General features: G+C 39.8%; 7 protein-coding genes across 7 annotated transcripts; 5 read left to right on the top strand and 2 right to left on the bottom strand. All coding sequences in view use genetic code 12, as the record gives it.

The window, feature by feature from the left end:
- Nucleotides 1-261: 261 nt before the first annotated feature.
- PSN45_003366 (uncharacterized protein) lies at nt 262-1,572 on the top strand (the record flags this gene model as incomplete). The annotated part of the gene is made up of 1 exon (XM_006684709.2): nt 262-1,572. One exon carries the CDS (start codon nt 262-264, stop codon nt 1,570-1,572), a length of 1,311 nt encoding a protein of 436 aa, XP_006684772.1.
- An 891-nt stretch (nt 1,573-2,463) lies between these two features.
- PSN45_003365 (uncharacterized protein) lies at nt 2,464-3,666 on the top strand (the record flags this gene model as incomplete). Its single annotated transcript, XM_006684714.1, has 1 exon — nt 2,464-3,666. One exon carries the CDS (start codon nt 2,464-2,466, stop codon nt 3,664-3,666), a length of 1,203 nt encoding a protein of 400 aa, XP_006684777.1.
- A 132-nt stretch (nt 3,667-3,798) lies between these two features.
- QNS1 (glutamine-dependent NAD(+) synthetase) lies at nt 3,799-5,943 on the top strand (the record flags this gene model as incomplete). Its single annotated transcript, XM_006684345.1, has 1 exon — nt 3,799-5,943. One exon carries the CDS (start codon nt 3,799-3,801, stop codon nt 5,941-5,943), a length of 2,145 nt encoding a protein of 714 aa, XP_006684408.1.
- Nucleotides 5,944-5,955: 12 nt separating this feature from the next.
- On the bottom strand, nt 5,956-7,119 carry PPE1 (Protein phosphatase methylesterase 1; the record flags this gene model as incomplete). The annotated part of the gene is made up of 1 exon (XM_066158066.1): nt 5,956-7,119. One exon carries the CDS (start codon nt 7,117-7,119, stop codon nt 5,956-5,958), a length of 1,164 nt encoding a protein of 387 aa, XP_066014163.1.
- A 50-nt stretch (nt 7,120-7,169) lies between these two features.
- Nucleotides 7,170-8,081, top strand: TAD2 (tRNA(adenine34) deaminase; the record flags this gene model as incomplete). Its single annotated transcript, XM_006684347.2, has 1 exon — nt 7,170-8,081. One exon carries the CDS (start codon nt 7,170-7,172, stop codon nt 8,079-8,081), a length of 912 nt encoding a protein of 303 aa, XP_006684410.1.
- A 116-nt stretch (nt 8,082-8,197) lies between these two features.
- PSN45_003361 (uncharacterized protein) lies at nt 8,198-9,717 on the top strand (the record flags this gene model as incomplete). The annotated part of the gene is made up of 2 exons (XM_066158065.1): nt 8,198-9,175; nt 9,703-9,717. 2 exons carry the CDS (start codon nt 8,198-8,200, stop codon nt 9,715-9,717), a joined length of 993 nt encoding a protein of 330 aa, XP_066014162.1.
- Nucleotides 9,718-9,799: 82 nt separating this feature from the next.
- Nucleotides 9,800-12,613, bottom strand: SPT5 (transcription elongation factor spt5; the record flags this gene model as incomplete). Its single annotated transcript, XM_066158064.1, has 1 exon — nt 9,800-12,613. The coding sequence occupies one exon, from the start codon at nt 12,611-12,613 to the stop codon at nt 9,800-9,802; it is 2,814 nt and encodes a 937-aa protein (XP_066014161.1).
- Nucleotides 12,614-12,680: the final 67 nt, after the last annotated feature.

Here is a 12,680-nt window from a genome sequence, read left to right as displayed (position 1 = left end):
TTTTTCATTGTTTTGTAGGCGGTCACTACTCTCTCACTTGCGACATTCTTCATTTGCCCCTTATACTTTGGGGTTTGTGAATAGCATCACTTATAGCACTATTAGCAGCCATTGATGGTCGTTTGTGTGCGGGCGAAAAGTGCGCAGGGTTAATCGAGAAACTGAGAAAAAAACGGATAGAAACTGGGATAACATTTATTACTTCTGAATCTATTCAGTTTGGTTATAAATTAATCATCAATTACCAGCATTTCCTGAACCATGAACAACCAAAAACTTGTGACCGATGAATTAAATCAGTTGCAAAAGGAAATCATTGCAAAAAACCCCGTTGACGTGTTGCAGTTCTGTGCTAACTATTTCAACTCCAAGTTGGAATTACAAAGATCTTACTTATGGCAGCAACAGGCTAGGGCGAAGGCAGCAGGCCTCAATTTGTTTCCAAACATTGATAACGTCAGTTTAATGAGTAACAGTCATGTTAATGGCAGACAGCCAAGTTTCAAATCTCCTTTCAACGCTAACGAGAATGACCCTCACCAATTATTTAAAGATGATTATAGTGCCAATCATTCCACCAATGAAAACCACTTACCTGAATTGGATCCAAATGACCCTTCGCCTGCATTCACAGACCCCAATGACCCCAATGCCCCATTGCCTGCCGATCTCGAAGAAAGTAGAGATAAACCAAGGCCTTTAACCAACACCAAGATCCCAATTAAGTTTAACGTTAACAGAAGAACATCTGTTTCTGCAGAAGCCCTTAATCCCGACAAGTTCAAGACAGACAGCTGGAAACCCCCAACCAATAATTTGACTGAATCCCAAAAGACTGAATTGGGTAAGACCTTACATTCCAACTTTTTATTCCAAAAATTGGATAGTACTTCCAAAAAGACGGTTTTATCGGCATTAACTAAGAAGACCTATAAGAAGGGTGACGAGATCATCACACAAGGTGATGAAGGAGACTATTTCTATATAATTGAAAGTGGTACTGTCGAATTTTATGTGGACAATATTGAAAGAGGTACGAGCAAAGAAGGGTCATCGTTTGGAGAATTGGCCTTGATGCACAACTCTCCGAGAGCTGCAACCGTTATAGCTGCTCTGGATGATGTCACTTGCTGGGCTTTGGACAGATTAACATTCAGAAGAATCTTATTGGAAGGTACTTTTAATAAGAGATTGATGTATGAAAACTTCTTGAAAGAAGTCAAAATTTTGTCTGGTTTATCTACTCAAGAAATCTCAAAGTTGGCTGATGCTTTGACTACGGAAATTTATCACCAGGGCGATAAGATCGTCACTGAAGGTGAAAGTGGAGAAAACTTCTACTTCATCGAAAGTGGAAACTGTGAAGTGTTTAAATCCGATCAAGGACGGGTGACAGAGTTGTCCAAAGGTGATTACTTTGGTGAAGTTGCTTTGTTGAATAACTTACCAAGACAAGCTACTGTTCAAGCAGTTGATACGGTGATAGTGGCTACCTTAGATAAATCCGGATTCCAAAGATTATTGGGCCCGGCTGTCGATGTTTTGAAGAGCAATGATCCAACCCATCATTGATGTACAAGAGGTTACGTTTTGTTACTGCTTTTTTTCTATATTAGTTAGGAACCAACAATTATCATTTTGCGATTAGAATACTGTTTCTGCCCAACTTCTGATTTCGCGTTCTCAACACTCACTGAAATAACTTGTCGTACAATGTTTATTGGATTACAATCTATCCTTCCCGTCTCCACCCCCAATGGAGGCTATTTACCTCATTGGCTATTCTTCATTTCTGTGGTATCAATTTTCAACTCAGTGCAAGCTTACTTCTCTACCGATTTAAGTAAAAAGGTTTATTCAAACGCTTCCCCTTCAGAAATTAGCCCATTAGGAGTCAGAACTTTCGGAACTTGGACTTTCATTACGTCGATAGTTAGGTTGTACGGATCTTGGTATTTGGTTGGCAACAAGCAGATCTTTGAATTATGCTTCTGGAGTTTTTTCGTCGCTTTCACTCACTTCAACCTCGAATGGTTGGTATACAAAAACTGCAAATTTGACAAAGGGTTGGCTGGGCCTTTTCTAGTCAGCACCATCAGTATGATATGGATGTTGAGCCAAAAGGACTTTTACTTGAGTGCCGACATCAGTCTCTAAATAGCAAAATAGTATGATCCAACCTTTCAAATTATGACGATGTAGAGAAGACTCCGAAGGAACAATATCTTGTCAAGTGTGTCTATGCACCGGTTTATCGGGGGCACCGATTTTAAGTATGGGTGTCGGAGCCAAAATGCCAAATTTCTTATCGGAAGCCCCGCGGATGAGTACAAACCAAGCAACTTGTATGCGTCAACTCCGACGGAGTCTCCGATGATAACAACTATATAAATACCTAGGACTTTCTCCTACGTCCTGCCCGCTGCTTCACCCCTTTTATAACACTAGCATTCAACGATAAACATGCCTTCAACTGAAAATAAGTCACTGTCGATTTCTATCACCCCTTTACCCAAACACAAGTTTGGTTGCAAGATCCAGTTACCTGAATACTGTAACAATGATCCAATAAACTTGAATGACAATGATTTCAACCAACTTTTTGAAGCCGTGCATAAGTACTTGGTGGTAGTGATTCCTGGCTTAGCCGAGTTAAAACCAAAATCCCAATATTTGTTGACCAAGAAATTTGATCCAACTATCCCTGAACCAAAAGGTGAAGGTTTTGGTGGATATGGACATGGTAAAGAGTTCAGACACGAACAGTCTGTGTTAAGAAAAGATGGAACTTCTGTCAAAAGTCAACCGCAAGTCCAGATCTTAGGACAAGGAACATTCACCGCTGGTGAACCCGGTAATGAAAACGGTGAAGATATAAGCTTAACTCACCCTTCGCATACCTCATTCCACAAAGACGTCTTAACACCTGATGAGATCAAGCATGAACACAAAACCAGATTCTACAGATGGCACATTGATTCTGCTTTGTACGAGTTATCTCCACCAGTGGTTACTACATTGTTGGGTATCAAGGTTCCACCTGCCACCCAAACCAACACCATCACCTACGGACGTGATTCTGACGACCAATTGGAAGTTGCTCAAGGCGCTACATGTTTTGTCAGTGGGGCTGAAGCATTCAGATTATTGTCTGATGAACAAAAGGAATACGCTTTGAACACCACCATCGAGTACGCTCCTCATCCATATATTTTCATTTCTCCTGCCAGAGCTACTTCTGATGGTTTGACCATGGTCAGCGAAGGTAAAGAAACCCCATTCGACGAATTACCTGCTTGGGAAGAACAAAAGGTGAAGAAATTGCCCATGGTTTGGACTAACCCCGTCACCAAGCAACACCACTTGCAAATCCATGGATGCTGTCTCTTCAAATTGCACACGAAAAAATCCGATGGATCTGTGTCTATTCTCGACTTGGAAGACTCTCGTAAAAAAGTTCACCTGTTGATGAGACCTGCTATTGCTCCACAGAATGTGTTGGCTCATGCTTGGGGTGAAGGTGACTTGGTTATCTTTTTCAACAGAGGAGTCTGGCATTCAGTTACTGGAGAATTTAAAGGAGTGAAATCCGATGGTCAAGATGAAAGAAGATTGATGCACCAGTGTAACATTGCTAGTGGAGTCGATCCTAAGACAACCTTATAACCCTCTTTATGTTTTGAATGTTTATGTATTTATTAAAATGTATGTGAGTCTTTTGCGATCTTTCAGCCATCCAAGGGTTGTGCGGAACGCTTTTCAACCAAAACACATTTCTTATCACTGAATTTATTCAAGATGGGTCACTATATTACGGTATCAACCTGTAACCTTAACCAATGGGCTTTGGACTTTGAAGGAAATAGGGACAGAATCATTGAGAGTATTAAGGAAGCCAAAGACCATGGGTCCAGCCTTAGAGTTGGTCCTGAATTAGAGATCACCGGATACGGATGTTTAGACCACTTCTTAGAAAATGACTTGTATGACCATTCTTGGGAAATCTACTCAGAAATATTGGCTAATACTGATACCCATGGTATTTTGGTAGACATTGGAATGCCAATTATTCATAAGTCTGTCAAATATAACTGTAGAGTCATCTCCTATAATGGGAAGATTTTATTGATTAGGCCAAAACTTGTGTTGGCTAATGATGGGAACTACAGAGAGATGAGATATTTCACCCCTTGGTCAAGACCAAAGTATTACGAAGAATACCGGTTACCTATTGCCATCCAGAAAGTTACTGGACAATCCACCGTCTATATTGGTGACTGTGTTATTGAAACTGCTGAAACAAGAATTGGGGCTGAGACTTGTGAAGAATTGTTCACTCCTCAAGCTCCTCACATTGCCATGGCTTTGGACGGAGTGGAGATCTTCACTAACTCTTCTGGTTCTCACCACGAGTTAAGAAAGTTGGATACCAGATTAGAGTTGATTATGGAAGCTACTAAGAAATGTGGTGGTGTGTACCTTTATTCCAACCAGAAGGGTTGTGATGGAGATAGATTATATTATGATGGATGTGCTTCCATCATTGTCAACGGACAAATGATTGCCCAAGGTTCCCAATTCTCCTTGAAGGATGTTGAAGTTATAACTGCAACCATTGATTTAGATGATATCAAGTCCTTCAGAAACCAGAAGCTGACGGGGATTCAAGCGGTTGCGGAAAGGAATCCATTTAAGTCCATTGAAGCAGGTATCGAATTGAGTCCTCAAAGTAATGTGTTTAACCCGTTAATTAGACCTTCATTGCCCATTTCGGTCAAGTATCATTTGCCTGAAGAAGAAATTGCATTGGGTCCAGCTTGTTGGTTATGGGATTATTTGAGAAGATCCAAATGTGCTGGGTTCTTTTTACCTTTAAGTGGTGGTGTTGATTCATGTGCTACTGCTACTATTGTTCATCTGATGTGCAGATTAATTGTTCTGAGTTGCGAAGATGGTGACAAGCAAGTCATTTCTGACATCCAGATGTTGACTAAATCACCAGATTGGATTCCCAGGACACCCCAAGAAGTGGCTGGAAAGTTATTCTACACAAGTTATATGGGTACCAAAAACTCCTCTGCTGAAACCAGATCAAGAGCTAAAGAATTAGCAGACAAAATTGGATCATTCCACGTCGACTTGAACATGGACTCTTTGGTGACTGCTGTTGTTTCTGTGTTTGAAGTTGCAACTGGACGTAAACCAATTTTCAAAATATTTGGTGGTTCCCAAACAGAGAATTTAGCTTTACAAAACATTCAAGCTAGATTAAGAATGGTGTTAAGTTATTTATTTGCACAATTGTTACCTTGGACAAGAGATATTGCTGGTGGGCTACTTGTTTTGGGAAGTGCTAATGTGGATGAATGCTTAAGAGGTTATTTGACCAAATATGATTGTTCAAGTGCTGATCTTAATCCAATTGGGGGTATCTCCAAAACTGATTTGAAGAGATTCATTGGTTGGGCTTGTACCAACTTTGAGCTTCCAATTTTGAGAGAATTTATAGAAGCCACTCCTACAGCCGAGTTAGAACCTATTACTGCTGATTATGTTCAAAGTGATGAGATTGATATGGGTATGAGCTATGCCGAATTATACCGATTTGGAAGATTACGGAAAGTTGACAAATGTGGACCATTGGCCATGTTTGTAAAGTTATACCATGAATGGTCCCAACCTCCATACAACTTGACAGCTGAACAAGTCGCTGAAAAGGTGAAAAGATTTTGGTTCTTTTATGCTATCAACAGACATAAAATGACAACCATGACACCTGCTTACCATGCAGAACAGTATTCCCCCGATGACAATAGGTTTGATTTAAGACCTTTCTTAATCAATCCAAGATTCCCATTGGCCAATAAGAACATTGATAGGTTGGTGGAAGCTATAACTATTAGAGAAGATGAGATCAGAAAGGTTAACCTTAGTGTTGATTAGTATATATGTATATTAACTATGAATCTTTCCGCCCCACTTGGGTACAAACCCTAATTCTCTTTTCATATAGTCATCTGGTGAGTCGTTTCTTCTAGCAAAGTCTGCTAAGCTAACGGCAACATTAGCGGGAATATCTTCCTGGAGAAAGTGGCCTGCATTTGGATTGTTGAAAACGATCAATTGGTACTTACCCTGCATTTGCCCAATGATCAAACTGGTATCTAATGTTTCATGACCAGCTAAAATCAAAAGTTTTGCAACATGTTGTTTCAGACCACAGCTCACAAAGTTTGCCGACAATCCTTTGAACCAAGAATCCCAAAAGGGTTTGGTGATCTTCAAATCGATTTTCCATTTGAGGACTTCACCATCATCCACAAATAAGTCTGGTACACTTATAGATGCTGATTCTGTATTTTTCAAGAGATTTGTGGCCTTGACGTGCCAATCAATGGCTTGTTTGTAAGTTGCAAACCTTTTGGGGATTCTTTCAAGAAACGCAGGCATTGCACCCAAGGAGGTCACAGCTGTCTCCTCCACTATATCAAGCATAATTAATCCTTTGATATTAAACTGATTATCTGGGTAATGATGGAGGTAATTGGTTAGAACCGATCCTCCCAAGGAGTGTCCCATCAAGTACAAAACAGACTCAATATTATGCTTTTGGTAGAATTTTTCAAGAACAAAGGCAAAATCCTCGGTCAAGGTGGTTAATGAGAAATCAAGTGGCTCAATCGAAGTGGAGCCACCATGTCCTCTCATATCGAATAAGAAAATACCACATGATTCCTCCTCGTACGTTTTATTAAAACTCTGTGCCAATTTGCAATATGTCATAGAAGATGAGCCAGCACCATGACAACCAACAAATATAGGAACTTTGCTAGATGATGGAGGTTTAAAGTATACCTGGAAAACTATGCCTGACTTTTGATCTTTATAACTTTCAATTATTGGAAACGTCAGGTTTCTCTCCATTTCGTAGTTTTTGAATATACCCTCATGATTTATCTCGGTTCTGTCAAACTTGGGCTTTGTTTCAATTTGTTGTTTTGCTGGCGGAAAAAAAACCGTGTCGTTGTCACCACCGCCATCTTCTGACAACAGAGCCAACCCAAATGCCTGTTCTTGTTGTTTAACTCGTTTCAAAAACTGTTTATGTAAATCAGACATACTGAATTAGATTTCACAAAAAAGGTGCGACAGATGGATTCTCTCAAACCATGAGCGATGGACTTACCACAGAATTTTCCATGATGTCCTTGGCCTTATACGTAGCGTATAGGGCTCTCCGAAATAATGAGACTCCGGTAGCATGTATTATGGTTGACAAGAACATTCAGAAAGTCTTGAGCGTGGGATACAACGGAACCAACGATACTTTGAATGGAACCCGACATGCAGAATTCATTGCCATAGACAGCATATTTGACCAGTTCATCCCCAAAGAAAAGCATGGAGATGCTGAATACGTACGACTGTTCTTCCTGAATGTGATTTTGTATGTAACTGTCGAACCATGTGTGATGTGCGCTTCGGCGTTGAAGCAGATAGGTATTAAAAGGGCTGTATATGGATGTGGAAACGACAGGTTCGGAGGAAATGGAACTGTTTTGAAAATCAATGATGATGAAATTGACGGTAGAAGAGGAAATTACAAGAGTTACGGAGGTGTTTTAAGGAGTGAAGCTGTGCAACTTTTAAGAAACTTTTATATTCAAGAAAATGACACAGCACCCAAACCCAAAATCAAGCTGAATAAGCAAATTTCTGAGAAGAAGTATACTCCTAACATTGATTTTTTCAATTTGTACACAAGTGATGAGTTCAATGATTTCTATACCTGTTGTGATCCTAATTTATTCCATGTGGACCACGAAGTATTCTATGAAATTACTCCCAATGGTGACTCTTACAGCTTGAACGAGTATATTAGTGAAAATACTGTTAATATGCTTCCTGATTTACCTCAACTCTTTGGGGGACACAGCAGTTTCGATGTAGTAGAGGATATTGAAACATTTTGCAGCTTGTTCTATGACATTAAACACCAAAAAGTAGATTTTTCTAAAACTATACAAACTGTTGAGGACTTAACCAAATATGAAAAGAAACGCAAGCTTGATCAAGACTAACAACTTACATTACATGTATATACATTATAGACTCATACAATCGAATACAATCGACAGAAGCTATTTTGCAATCGAAACTTTCGCATTCTCAACTTTTCAAAACGAGAAGCGTGGTGATGGAATCAGATGATGAATATAAAGGGTCATCTCCTTCATCGAGAGGTTCCTTCAGTGATAGTGATGGAGAAGGTGTACGAAGAGGTATCAAAACTGCTAACCCGGCTTCTCGTAATGCAAACGACAAGAAGGGAGCTAATGGAGCCTATGCTTGGGAAGATGAATATCAGAGGACATGGGATATAGTCAAAGATGATGATAGTGGTCAGACGCTTGAGAGTTTGATCCAGAATATGATCGAGAGCAGGAAGAAGAAGATTATGAAGAACCCAACTGCCCCCTATCAAAGAGGTATTATAAGAACGTTGGTGGTGGTAATTGATGGCTCACTGATAATGCTTGAGAAAGATTTAAGACCTAACCGATTCTCTATGATGTTGTCACTACTCCAAGAGTTTGTGGTTGAATTCTTTGATCAAAATCCTATTTCACAGCTCGGAATTGTGCTTATGAGAAATGGTATATCAGATGTAGTGAGTGATGTAAATGGGTCTCCCCAATTTCATCTCGATAAAATCAGACAACTAAGAGGAAAACAGCATAACAGGTTTGAACCTAAGGGTGATCCATCTCTTCAAAATGCATTGGAACTTTCGAGATCCCTTCTCCGATACAATTTTGGCAATAACATCAATGACACTAAAAATTCCAAAGAAATTTTAATTATCTTCGGTGCTTTGTTCACAAGTGACCCTGGAGATATTCATAAAACTATAAGCAGTCTTGTAAAAGATAATATCAAAGTCAAGGTGATAGGATTATCAGCAAAGGTTGCTATTTGTCAAGAAATTGTCAACAAAACAAATCATACAAGTAACAACTTTAATAATCCAAATTATGGTGTAATTATGAATGAAAGTCACTTCAAAGAATTACTTATGGACTGTGTGGTTCCATTACCTATAACCGTTGAACAACAAAAAGAAATCGAGGCAAGTAAGTCTGTTCCTCTATTGAAAATGGGATTCCCCACTAAGGTTCAACCTACTCTTTCATCCTCAAGTGGAGGACATTCACTTGACTTCATACAAATATGTGCTTGCCATTCAGGCTCAAGAACTGAAAATGGATCTGACGCCGCTGCAATCCAACAAAGTTCAAGTGTGATTGGTTATAGATGCCCCCAGTGTTCTAGCAAAGTTTGCAGTTTACCTACAGTATGTCCTATCTGTGGGTTGATGTTAATTCTTTCTACCCACTTGGCAAGGTCGTACCATCACCTTGTACCTCTCGTGGATTATGAAGAAGTACCTGTGAAAGGATCATATCCGTCTTCGTTTTGTTATGGGTGTCTACTACAATTTCCCGAAGGGATTGAAAATATTCATAAAGACAGTAAAGAAAAGCTAGAAACTATGTCTAGCTCAAGGTATAGATGCAAAAAGTGTAAAAACGACTTTTGTATCGACTGTGATGTCTTTGTCCATGAAACATTACACAATTGTCCTGGTTGTGAGAATCAATGATTATTTTTCTTATATACTATACACTTGAAAGAATACAGGATAGTTCTTTCTAAATCGTGGTGAACAATCTGTACAATTTTTAAAATATACAAATCATGTGCCTTGAAACAAATCAACACCTTAGGCTGAATCAATTTACTTATTTGAGCCCCAACTAGAGTTTCCTCCATTAGTTCCCCAGGTTGAGGGAGCACTATTGTTCCCCCAGCTCGAATTAGCACCATTATTTCCCCAACTTGAGTTTGCACCATTGTTACCCCAGCTTGAGTTTGCACCAGTACCTTCATTAGCCCCACCCCAACTAGAGTTTCCTCCTTTCTTCCACGAAGAGGCTCCACCCCACGAAGAAGAACCACCATTAGCATTAGCACCCGTACCCCAAGACGAAGTTGAGCCACTTCCCCATGCTGAGGCACCACCAGCTGGGGTTTTTCCTCCTTCCCATGTGGAGGCACCACCAGAACCAGCAGGGCCACGCGAGCTCCAACCACCTGATCTAGTTTCCGAAGAAAACGCCGGTCCAGAGGTTCTAGGAGCATTCATGTCTTGCCCTTGGGTGTCAGGTGCTCCTATAAACCTTAAATAAGGAATTGATTGGCCTCTGATTAGCACACTTAATTGATTCTTCTTGACTTTAATCTTCTTAGAATTTGTGTGCAATTCGATTCTGGCATAGATGTCATCAGCATCAGTGACTTTACCCATCAAACCCTTATGATTACCACCAGTGACAACAACGTCCTTGTAAATCAACTTATCTCTACCACCAACTCTTGTCTTTAATCCAGCAGTGGCGAGAGGGTTTGGGGCTTTGAAGTTAGGATTCATCTTTGTCAAGTCAGGTCCTAAAGACTTAGAAACCATTGAATCTTTCGATGAAACAGTCATTACATTCATAGAATTGGCCACAAATATACCCAAGTTTTCGATTATTTCATTGGACTTAATGAACAATGTATTTTTGTAAATGTGAAGGATATTACCTTCTCGTTTTTTATCATTAGTCAATTCTTTAACAGTATCACCCACTTTTATGGTGATTCCTTTTCTGTCAGTAGCGACCTGCTCAAGACGACTGAGTTTCAACTTAGATGCAATACCCGATGGTTTAACATTTATGAATCTTCCGTCAGAAGTGAGCACTTGGAAGAGGTCTTTTTCTGTTTTAAGGATTACTCCCACGGTAGAAGCACTCAACTCAACCAAATCTTTGATTTCATATTTGCTATCACTTGACGCTACAGTCAGTGATGTGTCAGTGGCTTTGATCAAATAGTTGGCGAAAACCTTAATATCTTCCTGTGTTTGGTCACTCAATAAAACGACAGAGTCGTTTTCCACTTTAATAACCAACCCAGTTTCTTCTGAGTGCTTACCTTCAATGACCTTGACGTGATCACCAGGTAAGAATACTTTTCTTAGATCACTACCTGGAACAGTCAATTTTTGATTGATGAAATTCTTATCTTCACTATCGGTAATAGTTATAGAAACTTCATTCAAGGAAGATGAAACAACTTTACCAATGGTCTTTGCTTGTTCTCCTCTACGAATCTCAACCTTATCACCTGGTTGGAAAGTAGAGCTTTGGCCAGCACCATTCTTTTTATTCTTCAAAGAAGCTGCTACAGCCGCGATATCCAATCCATCTTCATCTGCATCACCAGTTTGGAAACGATCCAATTCTTCCAAAGAAGGATGAACGTTTTGAGTTTGTACAAATTGAAGCTTGAAATCTTTGAATAAGAATCCATCAGTGTATTCTTCCCCTTTGTAAATGAAAGACCTTGGTCCTCTTCCTGGTTGTAAACTTTCGTTGTCATACAACCTGGCTTCACTTTCACTGAATAATCTAGGAATTGGTACAATTTTAGATTTGATTCTCTTTCCTTCTTTATCGAATTCATCATTCTTTCCATAGTCCAATCTAGGAACCAATTTGCATCTAACATCCAAACCGTTTTCTGATAAGTTATCGACGATAGCTAAATCACCCTTGTATTTACCACGAGTGATTCTCACATAAATTCCTGGAACTAACTCAACATCTGATGACTTGACTTGTTTTAATAAATCTGGATACTCACGAACAGGTACCAAAAGCTTTTGTCTGGCATAAACGTTCACCATACCGGTTAAAGCCCTTTCGATGGCTTCTGGTTTCTTGGCTTCAATATAAATATAACCTTTGAATGAATCTCTTTGGAAAACAGTCAAAATGTCTAAGGGCTTGGCCAGTCTTGATAAAGTCCTTTTCTTTTCAAACAACTTACGAACCAATTCTTTTTCACGTCCAGGTGAACATCTGATAGCGTAAATAGCAGGGTCATTGATAGAAGGCATCAATAACTTTTGAGAAACGGTCCCGCTAGTGGTAGTATCACCTCTGTATACGCCATGGGTTCTTCTATAACGTTGCTTCAAGGTCTCAGCCAACTTTTCAGCATCTTGATCCTCAGCTTCTTGTCTCCGACGATCAAATTGTCTGTGAAGTCTGTCATCATGAGATTCTTCAACTTCTCCTCTTTCACGATCGTGGTCATCAGAAATGAACTGTTCCCGTAATAACTCGGCTTCTTCATCATCTTCATCCAACTCATCCTCCTCTTCGTCGTCAACTTCAGCTTCGATATCAAGAAACTGGTTGGCTCTTCTGGCTTTTCTTCTTTTGTTTCCTCCAACGTCATCATCATCTTCGTCTTCCTCATCATCATCATCATCATCATCAACTCTTACGTTCGAGCCTACGTCACCTTCATTGTCTTCTTCCAAACGTCTTTTGTCACCTGTCTGATATTCTGCCTTGATAGATTCCAGTTCCGCCGACGCCTCTGCTTTCTGCTCATCAATCTCACCTTGATCGGTAGCGGATACATCATAGCCCGCATCAGACACTTCGTTGATGTCATGCTTGGTGTCCACTGGTTTATCAGTAGTTTCTTCAGACATGGTTGTTGAACTATTGAAAGGTTTTGTCTTTCAAAATTTTGGTCGCTCATTAGATTCTCACGAGTTT

This window comes from Yamadazyma tenuis, chromosome 4 (genome assembly GCF_029203305.1).
Source record: "Yamadazyma tenuis chromosome 4, complete sequence".
Taxonomy (NCBI): domain Eukaryota; kingdom Fungi; phylum Ascomycota; class Pichiomycetes; order Serinales; family Debaryomycetaceae; genus Yamadazyma; species Yamadazyma tenuis.
Note: the sequence above shows the minus strand (reverse complement) of the source record. Positions and strands in the feature narration are given on the sequence as shown.